We start from the raw sequence: 19545 nt of genomic DNA, 5'->3' as shown, positions 1-19545 counted from the left end.
CACAAATACTCCTTTTCTTTTTGCGAATACAGACTAACACGGCTGCTCCTCTGAAATCAGCCCCTAATGTGGTTCAGAAAAGCATGACAAAAGCATTGTAGATGGCCTGAAGCACTAGCATTTTGATATGCAGTGAGGTTGCCTGCTCCGACCACAGACACTAAACTTTCAGTGACCCCAGATGTGCTCTTCAGCCTACCAGGGAAGCGTCAGTGACAAGAGACCTGGTTGGTAGGGGCAAGACAAAGGGAACAACCTGACATACAGTTTCCAGAAGCATCTACAACTGCAAGGAGTCTAGGACCAACTGAGGGATATGGACCAATCTGTCCACAGAGTGAAGAACTGGAGAGTAAATTGTCCTAAGTCACATTTGAAAGGGTCGAAGATGCAACCTTGCAAATGGACCACCTGCGCGCAAGTACACACATGGCCCAAGAGCAGTGTCAGATTAGCCACTGGGCCAATGGGGCCTGTGCCTTGGAGCTGTGGCCAATTGGGAGTCCCTGGAAAAATGGGTGCCCTGCATCCTGCTCTGCCTGGCGCTCCTGCCGGGGAGCGGGATTGGGGCTCAGGGGCTTGCCCCTCCCCACCGGCACTCCTGCCAGGGAGCGGGGTCAGGGCATGGGGGCTTGCCCTGCTCCACCCAGCACTCCTGCTGGGGAGCAGAGGAAGCCCCCACACCCAGACCCCGATCCCAGGCAGGAGTGCTGAGTGGGCAAGGGAAGCCCCTGCACCCCACCCAGCTCCCCAGCAGGAGTGCCAGGCGCGGGGGTGGGTGGGGGGGGAAGCAAGCACCCATGCCCAGACCCCATTCCCCCGGCAGGTGTGCAGCGTGGGAGGGACTGCAGGCAGAAGGGGTGGGGAGGGGACCCCACTTGCTCTGGTCCAGGGCCCCACAAACCCCTAATCTGCCTCTGCTCCAGAGCCTCAGGCATATATGAACTGTCATGGAATGCTGGACTGCAGATCAAAGCAAAGGTGGTCAATCGTCTGAAAATGGTAGGTTGGCAAAAATGCTCTCAAACCTGTAGAGTCTATTAGGGCCCCAATGAACTTGATTTTCTGAGTGGGAACCAACACTGACTTCCCGGTGTTTAGGATGAGACCCAGACAGTCAAGTATGCACAGTGTAGTGCATACGCGAGAAAGAAAGAACTTCCTTTCTGGACCTGTCCCTTAGCAGCAAGTCATCCAGATATGGGAAGATATGAATACCCTTCTTTCTGAGGTATGTCATCACTACAACCATACACTTGTTAAAAAACGGGGGGGGGTGGGGGGAGGGGGGGAAGAAGAGGGCAGAAGAGAGGCCAAAAGGAAGCACCGCGTACTGAAAATAGCACTCTGCCATGACAAACTGGAGGAGTTTTCTGTGGTTCAGCAAAATTGCTGCATGAAAATAGGCATTCTGAAAGTCCAGAGCAGCATACCAGTCGTTCTGAGACAACATGGGGAATATAGTTGATAGGGTGACCATTTCAAACTTCATGTACCGGATATATTTATTGAGTCTGTGAAGGTAGAGAATGGGTCTTATCCCGCCTTTGGATTTGGGGACTAGTAGGTACTGGGAATAGAAGCCCTGGCCCCGGTGTTCCAGAGGAACTTCCTCCACCATTCCCAAAGCCAGTAGAGAATGGACATGCTCAAGGAGTAGTATCCTTGAGTAGTATCTTGTGAGAAAGGTTTCTGATGAGGGATGGGGAGGAAAGGTGGGGAGAGGAGGAGTGGAGAGGAATTGGATAGCGTAGCCTGAACTGACTGTGCTTAGGACTCAGATGTTGGTTGTGATGGAGTCCCAAACATTGTAAAAGCAAGCCATCCTGTCCTTGAACAGAAGAGGGGTACAGGGAGGGATGGCTGGGACCACTGTTCTGGACCAAGGAATCAAAATGGGCACTTGGGGGACATTCGGGGAGAGCATGTGGACTGTCTGAACCCTGGACTCATCTTCCTTCTCCTCTGGCCCTATGCCCCTTTCTGGGGTAGTCCCACTGTCTTGGGAGAGGAAAAAGCTGCCCAAAGATGCATTGCGGATGTCATTGCATCTATTGTTAGCCATCATAGTGGTGCCTTTGAAGTAACAGTGCATACACCCCGATGGAACATAGGATAGCCCTGAAATCCCTGAAGGAGTACAGTCTCGTCAGTCTTGTCCAAAAAAAAGCACCCAGCCATTGAAGGGCAGATCTTCTACAGTCTGCTGCACTTTGGGAGCAATGCCCGAATTCTGCAGCTACGACTTCCTTTTAATGGTCACCATGGAGGCCATAACTCCGGATGAAGTGACTGCGACATCCACTGTGGACTGCAACGACATCTTTTCCACCAAGCAGCCTTCAGTGATCAACACCCAAAATTCCTCTGTAGAGGTTTCAGGCAGCCTGTCTGCAAACTTAGACATAGCAGTCCATTTTACAGAGTTGTATTTGGACATGCCTGCTGGTTCGCAATCTGTATTTGCGGGGAGGAGGTGGTGTAAATTTTCCTTCCCATTAAGTACATCTTTTACACTCCTTGTCCTTGGGAGCGGACTTTAATCCACCCTGCCGGGCTCGATCATTCACTGTGGTTACTACCAGGGAATTTGGGACCCGTTGGGAGTAAAAGCCCTCCAATTTCTGCATCAAAATTAAGTAGCATTTCTTCATGTGCTTCACAATAGGTGGTACTGAAGCCAGCATGCTCCAAAGAACCTTTGCAGGCTCTAGGAGCACATCATTTATAGGGAGGGCCACTTTCCCAGGAGCAGACGGCTGCAGGATATCCAACAACTTAGGGGTGTTCTGCAGGAACTCTGCCTAAAAGCCCAGCGCAGTCTTGGAGGTCACTAAGCATAAGGATAAGACATTCGTGGCCAGGAGGTGCTGGGCCAGGGCCCCCCCGTCCCAACAATGAGACGAGTGCCAATTCTGGTACCCATGGTGCTCCATTAACAGCCCCTGATAAGGGCCAGGCAGTGGAGAACGGGAGGAGGAAGAGCCCAGCCTCGACGCCAAGGAGCTTTGAGTTTCTGGGGATAATGGTGGAGCCAGCCCTGAAGGGGCAAGTAACTGGTCTGACTCATCTGTCCCCCAAAAAGGAGTCCACTGGAGCTGACAGTGGAAATGGTACTGTCAGCACTGAGTACACCTCTGTTGTTCCCAGTTGTTCCCTCCGTTGTTCCCATTGCTGACCCCAAAGTCAGCAGCAGCAGTAAAGTACGTGACGATGCCGAAGTGGAGTGTGGTGAGAGCCACCACAGAAACATCAGTGATGCCTAATGCAATGGTGCCAAGGCAGTCCCTTGCACCAAGCCCAGCACCTGCTCTGCTTGCACAGACTGTGGAAGGCGAACATTGGGGTGTGGTGCCGACAGACCCAAAAGTTCAGCAGCCCATAAACCAATGACGCTATAAACTATGTAGCCTTGGCAAAGTCCTGGACCAAGGGAAAGGCTGGGATGGAAAGGCAAAGGCTGTCTGCTGGTGTGAAAAAAGCCAGTGCCAGCATCACTCTCATCAGTACTGGACTCAACAGATTCCCTACTAACTACATACAACTAGGAAATACACTAAACAATAGTTCTTAACCTCACAATTTTTCCACTACACAGAGCTCCAACTCCAACTAGGAGTGGTAAGAAGGAACTGAGAGGGGGTCGGGACAGTGCTGCCTCATATAGCCTGGGGAGGGGATATGGCACAAGTCATAAGCACCATCCCTCTATCAGTACTGCTACACAAATTTCTCCAGCTTCGGTGCGCACACCTAAGCTGCATCTATTTAAAAAAGAAAAAACTTTTACTGTGCTCTAGCAGGACCCACACAATGAATTATCAATATGCTGTAGGTTCACACTCTGGCTTGCCACACACTACCTCACCACACTCTACCTCACCATGTAGACCAGCGGTTAGTGTGCAAGCAGTACGTAGTCCTTGCAGAAATGTTGTATTGTTAATTTGATGGTATAGTTTTCTTTGGGGGAGCTGTGGCAATCAGCAAGAGTTTGCTCTCTTTCTTAACCTCTCCAACTAGAGTAAATTCTTGTGGAAGTGTTGCTTCTTAGGAACTGGGTAGAGACTTCTGAAAAGGGAATTTACTTACATGCTCTTTGTGATCACCTCTGTTCAAGAACCAGTATGTAAAGCGTAAATAAAACAAGTTACCACAAAAATAAACCCAGACTCTGCATCACTGATTTCTCCTCCAATGGGGAGTGGATCTGCAGCCCCTCCCCGCATCTACTGCTGCTTGAGAGATGTAAGATATATTACATCTAAAATGAAAAATGTAATGGGTCAAAAATCCAGTTTATAATGGAAATGTGGTTGGAACTTATAACTATCAAGAACAGTCTTTCCTTTATGGAGTAGGTATCTCTTGCAGAATTCAGAGGCTATATTAAGAACTGCCAGACGTCTCCTGATGCAATACCACTTTACCCTAAGTTAAAAATAAAAGTTTGACTGTTGTGACATTTCAGTAAATGCATGCTTCAGACACTTGCCTTGCAACACTGTTGATTTCTATGGAAAGTTCACTGAAGGGAAAAAGTATCTTAGAAAGAAAAATGAAGCACTTTGCATATTCAGACCAAGAAAGAAAGAACGAACACTTGAGGCCATGCACAAGGAACGCTGCAAAAGTATATGAAGGGTCACTCTTTGGTTCGCATTAAAAAGCTTTCCATATTTATAAACGGCAACATATTTACCATGTCGTTCATCTTACCACAACATCCACTCCAAAGAGAAGCCTTTCGGAACATTCTGCCTCTGTCATATCCTCTGCCTGTAAGTCTGGCCCATGGTTGTCATCGGATATCCTGAACTTCATAGAGCATCCCTGTTCAGACACAGAGCCTATCCACAAGACTTAAAGTGATATTTTTGTTTCTTACCAAGTTTCCCTTTAACCTCTTTTTCCCCTACCACTCAGGTTTGGGTCTTCTTCCACACCACATCCTGTGCTTGGAATGGTCTCCCTGCTGCAGAACACCAAGCATCCATACTCACTTCATTCATATCCCTCTTGAAATCCCACTTTTCATGGAACCTTCAAACACTGTCAATATGATGCCATCTTCAGCTCCGTTTATAAAAGTAGCTCCAAGATGCCTCGCTCAGGTTCTATTAAGGTGTTTACCTGATTTTTGACTTTTGGAATTTTTGTTCCTTGGGTCAGGGGTCAAGTCTATTGATTTGTACAAATCAAACACACTGTTGGTGCTTACCTACAACTGTTAAGGAAGAAGAGCCAAAGGCTTCCTGAAACCAACTAGAGACTTTGTTATGCCATTCTATTAACTTAGGAGATGCATAGATACTAGTGATACATGCAAGTACAAAATCTTAAAATAAATAGTGCTCACATATCGGTCTTACAAGTAGAAAAGGAAGATTTTTATCTGAGGGGTTGCGGGAAAAGGGGCAGAAGGAACTGAAAAGAATATGTGTGGATCAATGATTGGGTGAAGGAATGGGGTGGTTGGTGTCTTCTCATCCCCACCAATAAAAAAAAAAAAAAAAAAAAAGCACACAACCCTGCATAATGCAGGTGGATTGTATTCTTCTTTCCTATCTATATTCTATATGCTAAAATAATCCCAACACTCTTGCAATCCCAGTCCTGGGCCTCTCAAGTAGATACTTCTGTCCATACTGAGTTATGTAGTGGTTTGGAGAGGATAAATAAGAACCAGAATGGGACCAGTACCCAGCGTGTTATCAGGACTGTCCTGATGTTAGGGGCTTTGTCTTAGGATCCTATTTTACACCCTGTGCCCTGGTCCCAATTTTTCAGACTTGCTATCTGGTCACCTACTAGTATCCAAGACAAAATCTGAACCTAGTTTCCAAAGGTACTAATACATTAGCCCACTAGAGTCACTACATATTCCCAGATTAGATAATTACTCTTGAACTGGTAAATAAACTAAATTGAGATTTCATATAGGATTTTTTAAATACAAAGCAAATAAAACTGTAGAATACCACAAATGTTTATTTATAAATATACAAGTCATAAAAACAATATTTATGTACAAATGTTCAACATACAAATTCTCACTCTGTACTCAGTTTATATGTATTAGTTACAATATTTTAAACTAAAATTTGCCACACATTTTTTCTTAAAGATTTTCAGTCTCTGAAGGGTTATGTGGGGCCTGTCCTTTCCCTCTTACTGAGTCTACTTGATCAGTGAAATTCTCCAATAAAGAGTAATTAAAGTAATTCAGTATGAGAAAGCACTTTGCATGTAATAGAGATAAGGTTATATTGCAAGCGTAAGCCAGGAAAAAGTTATATTAATAGCTTTGACTTCTGGAACACCTGAAATATAAATTATTAAGGCAAGCTGCTCAATTTAATACTCTGCAATCTTCTAGTTATTGTTATAATATGAAGAAACTGAGATGTGGGACAGTTCAGCTTGATATTAATTTAATTTTACTCTACTTTGATTTAAAAGTCTAGTCAAAAATACTTTACTTACAGATACACACACACACACACACACACACACACACACACACACACTCACTCTGCTTGGAGATCCTCTAACATGAAGAAGTGTCCTCTAGGGATCCCAAAGTGGTTGCACTTAAACACTTGTAGTTAGGAGGACATGAAAATACCGATATGTTATAGGTTACAAGACCGAAAAGGCCTGGTTTTTGTTCAAAAACTATACCACAGATAAATACATACAAATTTTACTAAAATTCCATGTTAGTATAACATGGATTATAAAAAAATAAGCCAAACCCACCCAAATTTAGAATAAAAATAATTGTACTAAAAAAAAAGGACCAGTTTTGCAATTGCACACGAATTTCATAAATGAAAACTATTTCTGCTATACAGAGATGGACGTGTTTTAAAATTACTTTTCCTCAACAATTAAAGAAATCAACAGCTATCTAGCTAGCTATATTTAAGGAGCAATACAATAGGTTCATCCTCCAATCCTTTTATACACATGCTTTATGCATGAATAATCCAATTGAACACAATAGGTCTACTCACATGCATAAAGTTATGCACTTGTGCAAGCAACTGAAGGATCAAGACCAGAGTTTATCCCTACAATAAAAGAATATAGAAAGAATTATAGGCTAATCTATAGAGTTTACTATTTTGAAGGACAGAGAAAAATTTGTGGGGATATGAGTGCACTCTGATGAACATCACTGCTAATGTACACATTTTCACATGACTAGGATGTAACAGTAAAGAGAGAAAATATAGAAAAACATTAAAGGCTACACAGCCACTAAGAATTCTCTTGTTGAAAAACCTGTAATTCACTGTCAGAAAATAACAGAGTTAAACTATACTGTGGAAATGGGGAGAGTAGATTTTCAAGCTTGAAAGTAAGTGTAAGAAAAACTTTCACGTATTCAACGTAATTCTTCGTCTCAGTGGGTAGTATTTCAACTGTGGCGAATCTGCGGTTCTCTTTCTTTTCAGGATAACATTAGAATTTTTACTGGCAGCAGCCTCTGCTGGTGTGACTTCGACTTGTGTTATAACGCTTTGGATTTTATTTTCTTCCTTAGCCTCACAGCCAGCAAAGACTTCTTGGCGAAGCTTGCATAGTTCTAAGATGGGCTGCAATGTTAACGCTTGGGAAAATCCCTCTGCTCTTTCTATCAATGCTGGTAGGGACTACAAAGAAAAAAACAACAAAGCATCTCCAATCCCAAGTTACATAATTAAACTAACATTATTAATTATGGCTAGAAAAAACATGTTAACTAGAATTTGACATCCATAAAATCCCCACCTAACACAATCTTTTAGTGTTGGTAACTCACAACTATAATTCCAACTCATAGAACAATAATAGCAAGAGTCTGCATTAGCAGCTCATGTAAGGAAATTTCAGCGCAAGTTTAAAGACTAAAGAGAAGAACATATGAACAGTTTATCAAGAATAAATAAGGTGGAAATACTACAGCTCATTTCAAATTTCTTACCAAAGTGATAAAATGCCATTTAGTAGATAGAAGCAATACCATTATTCTAAAATGATGGTTTAAACGTTCCAAACACTGCAGTCACTGAAATCTTTAAATCTTTCCAACACTGTGGATATTCCAAATTACAAGAATACTTCTACAGGTCTTTCACTGAGAGTCTTAAAGGAAACCTAGTCCAAAGCAAGGGTTCTACTGCACTTACGACTGATAAAGATGTAGAGTCAGTAATTTTGCAAATAGAGATGGCAAATTTTTGTATAAAAAGGATATATTGGCTAGTTAGGATTTCTGCTTTATCAGGCTGTTTTACAGCATTGATGGAAAATGTTAAATGTTAGATGACAAAAATCTAAATGAAAGATTTCTTCCCAACAGGCACACAGAAATCTTACCTTCATTGCTTCACTAATCTGCTTGGATGTGACCCCTGTTACCTGCCTAAGATTTGCCATGTGAGAAGCTGCAAAGAAACACAAACATCAAAAATTTTATATTCCCCCAGAATCATGAAGTGACCAAAAAAAAAAAAGAGAGAGCAGGAGAATATCCCCAAGGGGAACTGTAAAAATACTTCTAAAAATTATTAAACATCTGCTTTGTTGCTTTCTAAGGCATTTTGTGATTCAGTATTTTATATAACAGGGAACTGAAAAAATAAACTGCTTTGTAAATTTAGTGATCCCATTAATAATAGTTTGATAGGTTATCCAGTAGCAGGAAAAAAAATAAGCAGCCCTCAGATTTCCCGTCACTTAAAGCCAGTACTGCTTCATGTCATATTGTACAACCCATTTTTCTCATTTCGTGTTTAGAGAAGAATATTGTTTCCACATTCAGAGGGTTGCCACAAGCCAGTCACAGCGTTATTCACTTAGGAAAAATATACAAGAAATGTTTACAAGTAATCTTCCCTCACTGACATCAAACCCAGGAGCTGTTAGTTATATACATTTGCAGATGTTGTAACTGAACTAATTTTGACCTGAACTAAAGATTTTTAAGGGCTATGGTTCTAGGGTCTTCGAATATGAGCCTACAAAATGAGAAATATTTTGCTATTTACTTTCACACTTATTACTTTTATCTGTTCACCTTTTATGCTACTTTATGAGAAATAACCAACACACCCCATGTTCTCAAAGTCTCCTTGACTGAAGCATTTTTTGAGAGACCAGAGAAGGCTAAGTAATGGTATGTATCTTAGGATTTCTTGATAAAGATGTGTAAGTAAATGTGCTCCATGAAACCACAAAGGAAGTCCAGAGGCACTCTCTATTGTTTCTTATCCACCAGTATAGATAGGCTGCTGTTTACCATACATGCACCACAATACTTGTAAGCAACTTGTATAAAGTTAGAGCTACTAACTGAAAATATAGTATGGCCTTGCATAAATGTCTTTAAACTCACCTATAGCATAGGTCTTACACTCTAAAAACCTGGATGTGGATGGTCATTTACCAACTTCCACCTCTAAAATTATAACTCTCTGTGCTAAGTTTTATATGTTGCCATTATTACTCCTACTCATTTATGTTGCCTAAAGGCCTCATCAAGGAGCAGACAGGAAAAGCAAGATACAAGGCCCCTGCCCCAGAGGTCTGCAACCTAAATTAGACAAACACAGGAAACAATGACAACACAAGGTTGTGAAGGAAGGAAGACAGTTTCTAGGTTTTATTTGTTGTGACATGTTTATGAAGCTTAAAAGATTGCATTATATTAGACAATAAGGTAGGGCAGAAGACAACAAATGTGAAGAGATCAGTAATGGAAAGTTAGACAAAAGTAGCAGGTTTGAGGAAAGGTTTCATTGTTGCTATACAACTGGAATTGCTGCCCTCAGAATTCAGAGTTACAGTTATCCTTTTCCACTCAGCAAAACTGGAGTGATAAGTGTTACTCCAGAAAAATTAAGAACTCACTATAAACAAAATGGGAAGGTGTTCTATTAGATAAATTTGGAAAGATGAGAGAAGTTTGGAAGAAATGAAGTTGCACAGTAGATGAAGAATGCAGGAAACGTTTTCATTTTACCGTACTGTGGCAATAACAGGATGAGAGTCTCTATGCAAAATTAGTTCTTGTGATCACTCTGACAAGTAGGAAAATAAAAAATTTGGAATAATTTGCAAGCTAGAATAATAGACCTATCAAGCTCCTCATCAGTCTACCAAAAGCAATCCTGGACTCTTGTCTGCTATAGCAGGAAAATGAGCACTCTGTCCTGGGAAGAGTATTACTAGTGGAGACCTAATCTGATTCCCTATCCAGGTGTCAGGCTGCATAATTCAGGAATGGCAAAGGATGTTCAACAGGCAGGATTATTCAGACCTTGGGAGGAAAAGTATTTGCACAGCAACACCTCTAACTAAAGAAAGAGCAATGGACTATGAATGGACACTCATCCAAAAGGCTGGTATATCTGCGATAGGAAGTTTTGATGACAGGATACAGAGTGATGGAAGGCTGAACAAAGTAAGGACTCCCCCAAATTGTGAGGGAGAAGACAAAAGCAGTTACTTGAGACCCCTCTAGGTAATCAGGAACAATGGCACATTGAGTACATTTAACATGTCACTATTGGTTAAAGGTTAGGTTTACATGGAGAGTATTATATTCCTCATTGTTCTAGGCTTTCCAAAACACAGGGAAATGAAAAAAGGATATGAAAGGTATTGAGTAATCTAAACATTTTTGGTTTCTGACCACTGCACTTAGTAAACTGGGATGCATTAACTTCCCAGCGACTATGCAAATACTAAGATTCAGCACAAACTACATGCTTTTTGTTAATAACTTGCTGTTGCTTTGTTTAAAAAGGGCAACAAAATAAAAACTGCCTATTGTTCAAAAAGTTAATCCATGCTTAAACCTGCAGATGTGGACGCTAACCCCACCACTGAAAAAAACCCTTAACTATGAAGTGAAGTTCTTTACAGCTTCTGCTGTCACCTTAGCTACAAAAGCTGGCATTTCTGAGAGCAATCTCCTCTCAGTTACAAAAAGGAAACATTGCCTAAAGTAAAGTCAGATCAGCAATTTGAGAATTGAAAGCTTCTATCAAAACTTTACCTCAGTTCTAGTTAATGTTTCTATTTGTTTAAATATTTTTATATTGTGTGAATGACATTGTGCCGCCAAGGCACACTGAAGACCTTGTAACCACAGAGTATGATTTACTGCATTCAAAATGCTAAAAATAAACCAATACCCTTTTAAAATAGGGTGGTGAAGATAATCCAGCTTGTAAAGACAAGCCTTGAAAGACTCATCCTACTCATGGCCCTTAATGTTTTATTTGTTCTTAACTGTAAGTTCCTTAGGGCAGGGACAGTGTCCTGTTTACAAAGTACTGTACCTAGTGAACTTAGAACACTGATTAAATAGTTCATTTCTGCTTTAATAGTTACAATTTATATATCATATGTGTCCCACTGATGTTGTACTTTTAAAAGGTGACTTGAGCGTTATAATTTTTAAGAAGAAAATCCACTCTATGCCACTCAGTACTGAATAATAAAAGCATGTCCAAAAATGCGTACTTTATGCTTCTTTACCAGGTCAGCCAGTTCTTAGCAATTGCTTGCCTACTGACTGATGTTGAGAACCAAGTGGTAGTCTCATAAGACATGAATAGGAACACAGCAATTGCCGTATATGGATGAAGCCAGTGATTCACTGAGTTTGGTATCTTGTCTACAGCAGTGGACAGAGGAAGATGCAAGAAACTCTGCCACAGTTATTGGATAATCTGACCCACAGAAAATATTTGCCAAACCCCCATCATTTGTTAGTGGCTGATTTTTGCCCTAAAGCCCTGCCTGTAATAGCATGAAGGTTCAGGACAAGAGAACTAGATGTGTGCTAATAAAGCAATGTAGTAGTATGCTCAGCTACCACAAGCTTCTATGTCTGCACAGTTACATCCAGAATAGAAGTGTATTCAAATAACCAAGTTCTCACTTGTATAACTATGACAACAGAATGAACTTTGTCTGAAAGTCACACTTGAAAGAGAGCAATTTTATTGGTGTTTCTTTGAAAAATTGCATTTGGTGATTCTGCTAGGTCAGTGGGTCTCAAACTTTTTTACTGGTGACCCCTTTCACACAGCAAGACTCTGAGTGCGACCCTCCCTAATAAATTAAACACACTTTTTAATACATTTAACACCACTATAAATGCTGGAGGCAAGCAGGGTTTGGGGTGGAGGTTGACAGCTTGCAAACCCCCATGTAATAACCTCATGACCCCCTGAGGGGTCCCGACCCCCAGTTTGAGAACCCCTGTGCTAGGTAGTGTTATCTCTATACATTTGCATTGTCATGACAAACACTTACCTTGAGAAGGCTCAGGTTTTATCTCTTGTTGCTTTACAACAGGCTGGTAGAGCTTCTGCATACACAAAAATAAATTCAAAATATTTTTCACTCTGAAATATTTCCTTGGTTTAAAGTAGTGTCTTAATCTATGTCTTTCACAGTACCTAGCACAACAAGTTACTACTGTAATAAAAATGGTTAGTGGGATTAGTGCTCTACATCCACTACAGAGAACTGCTAGAAACAGTGATCTAATTAGCTCTGTCAGTCCATTTCTTATTTAAATGTACAGTCACCATATTAAGCTTTATTTTGCCAAACTCTAAACTCAGTTGTTAGTGCAGAGGAAAGCAAGATTTTTAGCTGAAATCTAGGTATTTTGGGAGAAGCATTGCCATCTTCTACATGATTTAGGAAATAGAACTGCAGAGCAACTCTTAGGTAACCCTTCATGGAGCCTGGATAAACTTGGAACAAAGGGAACATTTATACAGAAAGCTATTAATATGGCCAATCAGTGTCAGTTTCCACTGTTCTATCTTTGCAGGTATTTGTGTATGAATAAGAACATTCTCCCTCAAAACTCAGGTTCTCCTGCTATTTGACCCTGCCATGAATCTTGTGATCTGACATCAAACAGTTGTAGCAGAAATGAATGTAATAGTAGATTCAGCATTAGGATTTTACTTCAGATTGAGTGATGAGCAATGATAGGCTATGAGGGAGGAAACAAACTTATTTCAGTACCAACATCTTCAACAGTTAGAAAATGTTTTTAGTTTTTATAATACAAGGGAAAGGTGAATAACATTTATATTCAAGTCTGACCCATACAATATTTTCCCCACTACAAGTCACCTCTCAAAATTGTGAGCAGATCAGGATAAGAGAGTCACTTCTTTGTGTCATTAGTCACTATTGGAACAAAATTCTTGTGGCTCACACACTTTGTTAGCAAGTCTGGAAATACAGAAGGCAACAGTCCCAACTGAGGGAAGTATAAAACTTGCACTGCTCAAGCATTTTTAATGGATTGACTTGAAGAGCCTTAAAGGAGGCAGCCTCCCTTTGGCAGATGTAGGAGATTGACACTTGTGCAGAGCAGGTGTAGCTGTTTTTCAGGAGGAGTGTTTTTGGAGAAAAGTGTAAGGAAGCCCTGGATCTCCATTGTTATGGGCTATTATATGAAGCCACTGCCTCGAGACACATATATTGAGACGGTGGTGGTAGTGGGAGTTGTGTTGCCCATGAGGACGCCTTACAGCCAAAGATGAGGAAAATATAAAAAACTATTGCTCAAAAGTGGTTGAAAGTGATGTATAGTGATGCCACATTTTAACAACTTTGTAATTTTTGCTGAAAAATTTAGGTAGAACAGAATAATTTAATTAGTATTACTGCAAAATCTGAAAGGACCACCAGTAACAAAAGTAAGAGGAGAGGTCTCTTTGGGGAAATTACTTTAGGACTACCGTAAATCATAATTAACATTGACTTTGTAACCTGAAAACATTAACTATTGCAAAAAACCCCAAAAAACTTAACCGTCTTGCTGCATCTCAGCAAAGATTTAATAGCAGAGTGCGATAAAGTCTTATTACTAAGACTTCATCTTTACAAAGTGCAAAATAAAGATACTTACCAACATTTCTTGCTCTGCTTTCATGGTTTTGATTACATGTACTAATATCTTTCTGGGACACTGCTTACGCTTCGTAGCTGTCTCTACTATAAGTTCATCAAACTGATCTTCGAGGATTTTGATGTCAGAACCTAAATTCACAAGAAAAACAAGGTGACACAGTACACAGTTATTTTAAGTGTCTTTAAAAAAAAATACTAAAATTATTACAGGAAACTAAAGAAAAATAAAGCAAAATGTTGCTCAGTCCTTCCCCCTAACAGCAGGCATTGAAATTTCTCATGGCATTTAGTCTCCTTACTGTTATCCCGTTTCAGGGTAGCTGGCTCAACAAGTGTTATTTGTACTGGAACAATGCTTAGAGAGCCCAATCAGGGATCAGGCCCCACTGCGCTAGGCACTGTACAAATGTAAAATGAAAAGATGATCTCTATCCTGAACTGCTTACAATCTAAGTAAATTTAGTTAGCTACAGAGGGTGGGGTCAGGTTTGTGTTTCATGTTTTTTGGAGAAGTTAGCATCCATTAGTCTAAATCACGTAAAGTGAGCCTATATGAGGGATGCCCCATCCCCTCATAAATGTATACAATACAGCGAAGCCATGCTGGCAGTGTAAAGCTGCTAAAGGTACATGTGCTAAGTGCTCAGATTCCACACTGAATATAATATAAATAGAGACTGATTCACAGACAAACAGGACGTGGGACTGTCCAAAAGTAACTGCTTTCTAGAACTCTAACACTGAAAGTCAGCTTAATATTATAACTGCGTACAGACAAGATCTTACACATTACACTAATTTCCTGGATGCCTTGAATCCTTCTGAGAAGCTTCAGATTTATGAGAGCATTGGTTGTTGCTAAGAGATGGGCTACACATCTGGTAGTTTTATACCGGTATAACTATTTCGGTCAGGGGTGGGATTTTATTCCAAAGTAATTATAGCAAGGCAACCCCTAGTTATTCCCTTTTGCGAGTAAGATATACCAGTATAAGCTCCTTTATACCACTATAATTGCATCCACACTAGGGGGATTGTTCTGCTATAACTATACTAGTATAGTTAACGCAGTTCAACTTCTGTGAGTAGACAAGTTCTAAGAGGCTAGTTCTCATGAAAGAAACAGCTCCCTTCAGCAAAGATAATATACGTTGGAGCAACTAGCTATTAGAAGTGATTACTGATCCAAAGCCCATTAAACTCAATGGAAAAACTCCCATGGACTTCAATGGGCATTGAATCAGGACCTCAAGCTTGACAAGTATTTTGTCAGATCTACTAAACCCCATTACTTTGATATTTGTGGCAGCCCTTTCAGACATGTATTCAGCCTGAAGACACATGCTAGACTTCAGACAAATTTTGTACTCCTTTGAGAATTATTACAAGGTGTGCTGTAACTATACTGTGACTCAGAACAAAGGCTGGCTATTTTTAAGACAATGCTCTTCTTCCAGCAGTAATGGCGGCTATTCTTCACTACATTTAAAAAAAATAATTAAATTTTCTGAGGAGATGAAGGGTGGTAATCTTGACACTGTGCTATGCAATGAAATATATAAAAATTATATTTTACATCTGTACTTATACAGACACCACACACTTATGAGTTGATCTTTCTGTAATACATAATTTTTTTTTTCTAAGAGCAAATTCTTAAAAGTTTCAGACAAAATATGCAAGGCATTTTTCCTTTGGCTGTAAAATAAGGAGAGAAGTATTATGTGAGTAGTGTTTGCAGTATTAGTGTCCAAAATAAGTTCTTAGCTTCTCAAATATTGCAATTGACAATTTTTAAAGCTAAATACTATTAGATTTGTCTGAGGTTTCAAACAAACTTTAACCAGCTGCCTATGTTATTTAAAGTCATATCCTCTATCATTACAGACTATGAAAACTAGAGTTAACCTAACCCCATTTCCTTCTGTTTTGTAACAGTTACATTCCTGTATCCTAGAATGCATGCGATCCAAAGGCTGAGCACATTTTAGATGTTAGTGTATTGCGGAAAGATGGATATTCAGCACCCTCTACTGGTCAATCTGTGCAGCATCAGTGGATGTGGAAGAAATGTCAATAAGCAAAACAATAAAGAGGGTGGGAAACTGTTTTCCCATCCCATGAAAATTTATGAGATTTCAAAACATTTCCTGTTCTGCACTGGGACAAAACCAAGTCCTTCCAAACATTTTCACAAAATAACAGACACCTCCCTCTCAGGCGAGTGCTCTGACCACCAGGCTGACGACTATCTGGGGTAGAGGAGGGAATTCCTCTTTCAATCTTTCCTGTTGGAACTGTTCTACTTTGGCTACATAAATCAGTTTGTCTCTGGTCCAATAAATATGTACTTATTTATACAAAGTGGAATAGCTCTAAATCCGACCCTGAAGTTTTGATTTGTTGAGAGCAAACAACCAATGTTGTGCTCTAACCTTGTTTTCCCATCAAAATAAGTGGGTTATTTATACACACACACCCAAAATTCACAAGACTTATAAAATAAGAATTTTTGTAACAGATTTTGCACTACTGTAATGAAAATCAATAGTTTACATGTTAAAATAAATATTTCTCCTACAACTGTATTAACTGCAAACTTAAATGCTGACTTGAGCATTTCTGGCATGTTTCCACTGATATTCCAATAAGAAACTAGCACTGACATTAATTCAAAATGATCCAAAGTGGGTTAGGGTGAATCTTCTCTACCTACTCGTAAGAATTTTCAGATTTTTTTTTTAAAATTCAAACTTTTTTTGTTTGATTTTTTTTTAAAAACGGGAAAAGTCTTCCATAAAGAAAAATGTATTCCAATAAAAACTGATCCACATTAAAACAGAAACAAAAATATCCTTCCATAAAGAAAGTTTCCAAGATGATGCAAACTTGAAAAATACTATTTTTACAATGGTTTAAGTCAAGACTCTCTAAAACAGAATCCATTTCCTCAGATCCAAACTTTCAGCTAAGAGGAAGTGATTCCAGAACATAGCTTGCTGGTTTCCTCAGCCTAGGTCATCAGTTGCAGCGTTTATAGAGCTTGCTGACCAAGCAGCAGCTCAGGGAACTCTTCCTCCACATTCAAGTCCACACCTGTGTTTTCAATTTCACTCAACCATGAAGTTGCATGTGAGGAAGAATACCTGACACTCACTAACAGGTATATGCAACTGAACCATACTGTTTTCTGTGAACACTAGAGGATGCTAAGAATCCCCATTATTACAAATTAAAACATATTAAAAGCAGTAACTGCATGTGACTGGGTGGACTAGGCCCTGAGGCCCCCTGCTGGGCGCCTTGTGATCCTGCCGCACCCCACCCCAGAAAAGGGCAGCAGAGAGGTCCTCCAAGCTGCCTAGAGTGGCTGTGTAGGAAGCAGCCACTCAGGGCCCAACAGGTCAGTATAAGAAGACCTGCAGAGCCAGAACAAGTTCAGTTCCTTGCTGGAGTTGTAGGAATGTGCATGGTGTGTGGGTGGCTGACAGAGCTATAGGACCTCGGATGAGGTAGTGCTGCCAGAAGCCTGGCAGAGTGAGAAGGAGCCCTGAGCTGATTGCGGGGACTCCATCAGGACAAGGTCCTGACGTAAGAGTGAAGACAGCACAGGGCCGTGGTGAAGTGGCTCAAGGAATCAGAGCAGCAGCATGACTTAGGTAGGGCAGGACTACACTTACAGCCAGGATCGATGCTCTGAGATTGATCCACCGGTGGTCAATTTAGCGGGTCTAGTGAAGACCTACCAAATTGACAGCAGATCGCCCTCCAGTTGACCCCTGTACTCTACCCGTGACGAGAAGAGTAAGGTAAGTCGACGGGAGAGTTTCTCCTGCCGACCCTCCAAGGTAACTTGACCTAAGGTACATCGACTCCAGCTACGTTATTCATGTAGCTGGAGTTGCGTAGCATAGGCTGACTTACCGCGGTAGTGTAGACATAGCCTTAGATAAAGGGACACAGCAGATAGCTATCTACATGATCCCTGGGCTGGGACCTGGAGTAGTGGACAGGCCCGGTCCTCCCCCCACCTTCCCAACAGCCACTGGGGAAAGTGGCGTGGACAGTGAGACACCCCGAAGGAGGGAACTGAACTATAGTGGCCCAGCTGGAGAGCTGTAGCCAGGAAGCCCCAAGAGGGTGAAGACACTACCTCCAGGGAAGGAGCCCTGAGCCACTGCTCTATTCCGGAGCAGGGACAAACTGAGAGACATCAGAGGGCACTGAGAGAAGCCCCTGTTGGACTTGTACCCCAAAATGGGTTCAAGTTGCTTTTATCTCACAGACACAATATGTATGACTTGGCCGGAGAGCTGAGTCAGCAAAGACCCACCACAAACCGAGAGAGTGTAGGCACATGCACTCAGCCAGGGGGTGCTCGCAAGAGGTGAGTGCAGCACCGTTACACTGCAAAATAAACATTTTTCCCATTCATCTATTCATTACACCCACTTTTGTGTCTCTGGATATAATCAAGGATGCCAATCCCTGTGATGTAAACAGACTTTTCTCACAAGAACTGGCTTGAGATACCACCAAACAACCATCAAGATAGTATAGGAAATTACAGTAGTATTACCTAACATCAATTTTGCTCCCTTAGGATGCACAAGGAATTTAGCTTGTCATTAATCTTTGGCTGGTGGTTTTGCAGGGGTGGGACTTTCATTAATTTGCATCCATTGGAAACTCTCAAACTTTGATACTAGTGACCCCTTTCACACAGCAAGCCTCTAAGTGTGACCCCCTTATAAATTAAAAATATTTTTGTATATTTATCACCATTATAAATACTGGAGGCAAAGTGGGGTTTGGGGTGGAGGCTGACAGCTTGCGACCCCCCATGTAATAACCTCGTGACCCCCTGAGGGGTCCTGACCCCCAGTTTCAGAACCCTGCTCCATTATATGTTAACTGTTACTGTATTTCTCTTACAATCAGTGTGAGGGAGTTACATCAGAGGCTGGGGTGCCATGATTTAAAAAAATTGCAAAGTAAAAAAAGGTTGAGAGTTTACTAGGAAGAACATTAGTTTCATTTTTTTGTTAAATCTGATTTATTTTGCATTAAAGCTTTAAAAATAACATCCCTTCCATTTGTCCTATTCAATTTAGATAGTAAAAATAAGAAGAAACAAGACAAAGTGAATGGGACTGTAAAACAAGCGATAATGTAAAATGAGGATTATTTTTTCAAAACTAAATCTTATTTTGTAAATATTGCATTAGTCCTTTTGTTATGAACCCTTATGCAGGATAATTACACTGGACATTGGTTATATAAACTTAAACTTCTTTACTTTGAAATGTGATTTACCTATTATTTATAAATCACCCAACATCTTGATAACTGAGTATCAAACAAAACTGAAATGTTCAGAACAAACTGAGTTCTCTCCCCCACCCCGTTTGTTTCCAGGTCACAGGGATACAGGAATTTACATGTTCATGGATTATTTTTCCTCTTTTTATATAGGGAGGTTGTTTTAGGGGAAAGGTTTTACTTGAAAAGGTGTGTGTAACTCATTAATCTGAACACACATAAACTTGGGTTCAGTCTGATCTTTTCCCTCAGCATCACATATGTTAGCAACAACAGGAG

General features: G+C 40.8%; 1 protein-coding gene across 1 annotated transcript in view; it reads right to left on the bottom strand.

Moving 5' to 3' along the window:
* Positions 1-5971: 5971 nt before the first annotated feature.
* The window catches only part of NSL1 (NSL1 component of MIS12 kinetochore complex), a 16043-nt gene continuing 2469 nt past the window's right edge, over positions 5972-19545 (bottom strand). Inside the window, exons 3-6 of the mRNA XM_037895737.2 lie at positions 13943-14073; positions 12319-12373; positions 8368-8435; positions 5972-7661 (exon numbers count right to left, since the gene is read on the bottom strand). Coding sequence (XP_037751665.1) covers positions 7386-7661; positions 8368-8435; positions 12319-12373; positions 13943-14073 — 530 coding nt within the window. The 3' untranslated portion in view covers positions 5972-7385. The remainder of the gene's footprint in view (positions 7662-8367; positions 8436-12318; positions 12374-13942; positions 14074-19545) is intronic.

Source organism: Chelonia mydas, chromosome 3 (genome assembly GCF_015237465.2).
Source record: "Chelonia mydas isolate rCheMyd1 chromosome 3, rCheMyd1.pri.v2, whole genome shotgun sequence".
In the NCBI taxonomy this organism is placed as follows: domain Eukaryota; kingdom Metazoa; phylum Chordata; order Testudines; family Cheloniidae; genus Chelonia; species Chelonia mydas.
Note: the sequence above shows the minus strand (reverse complement) of the source record. Positions and strands in the feature narration are given on the sequence as shown.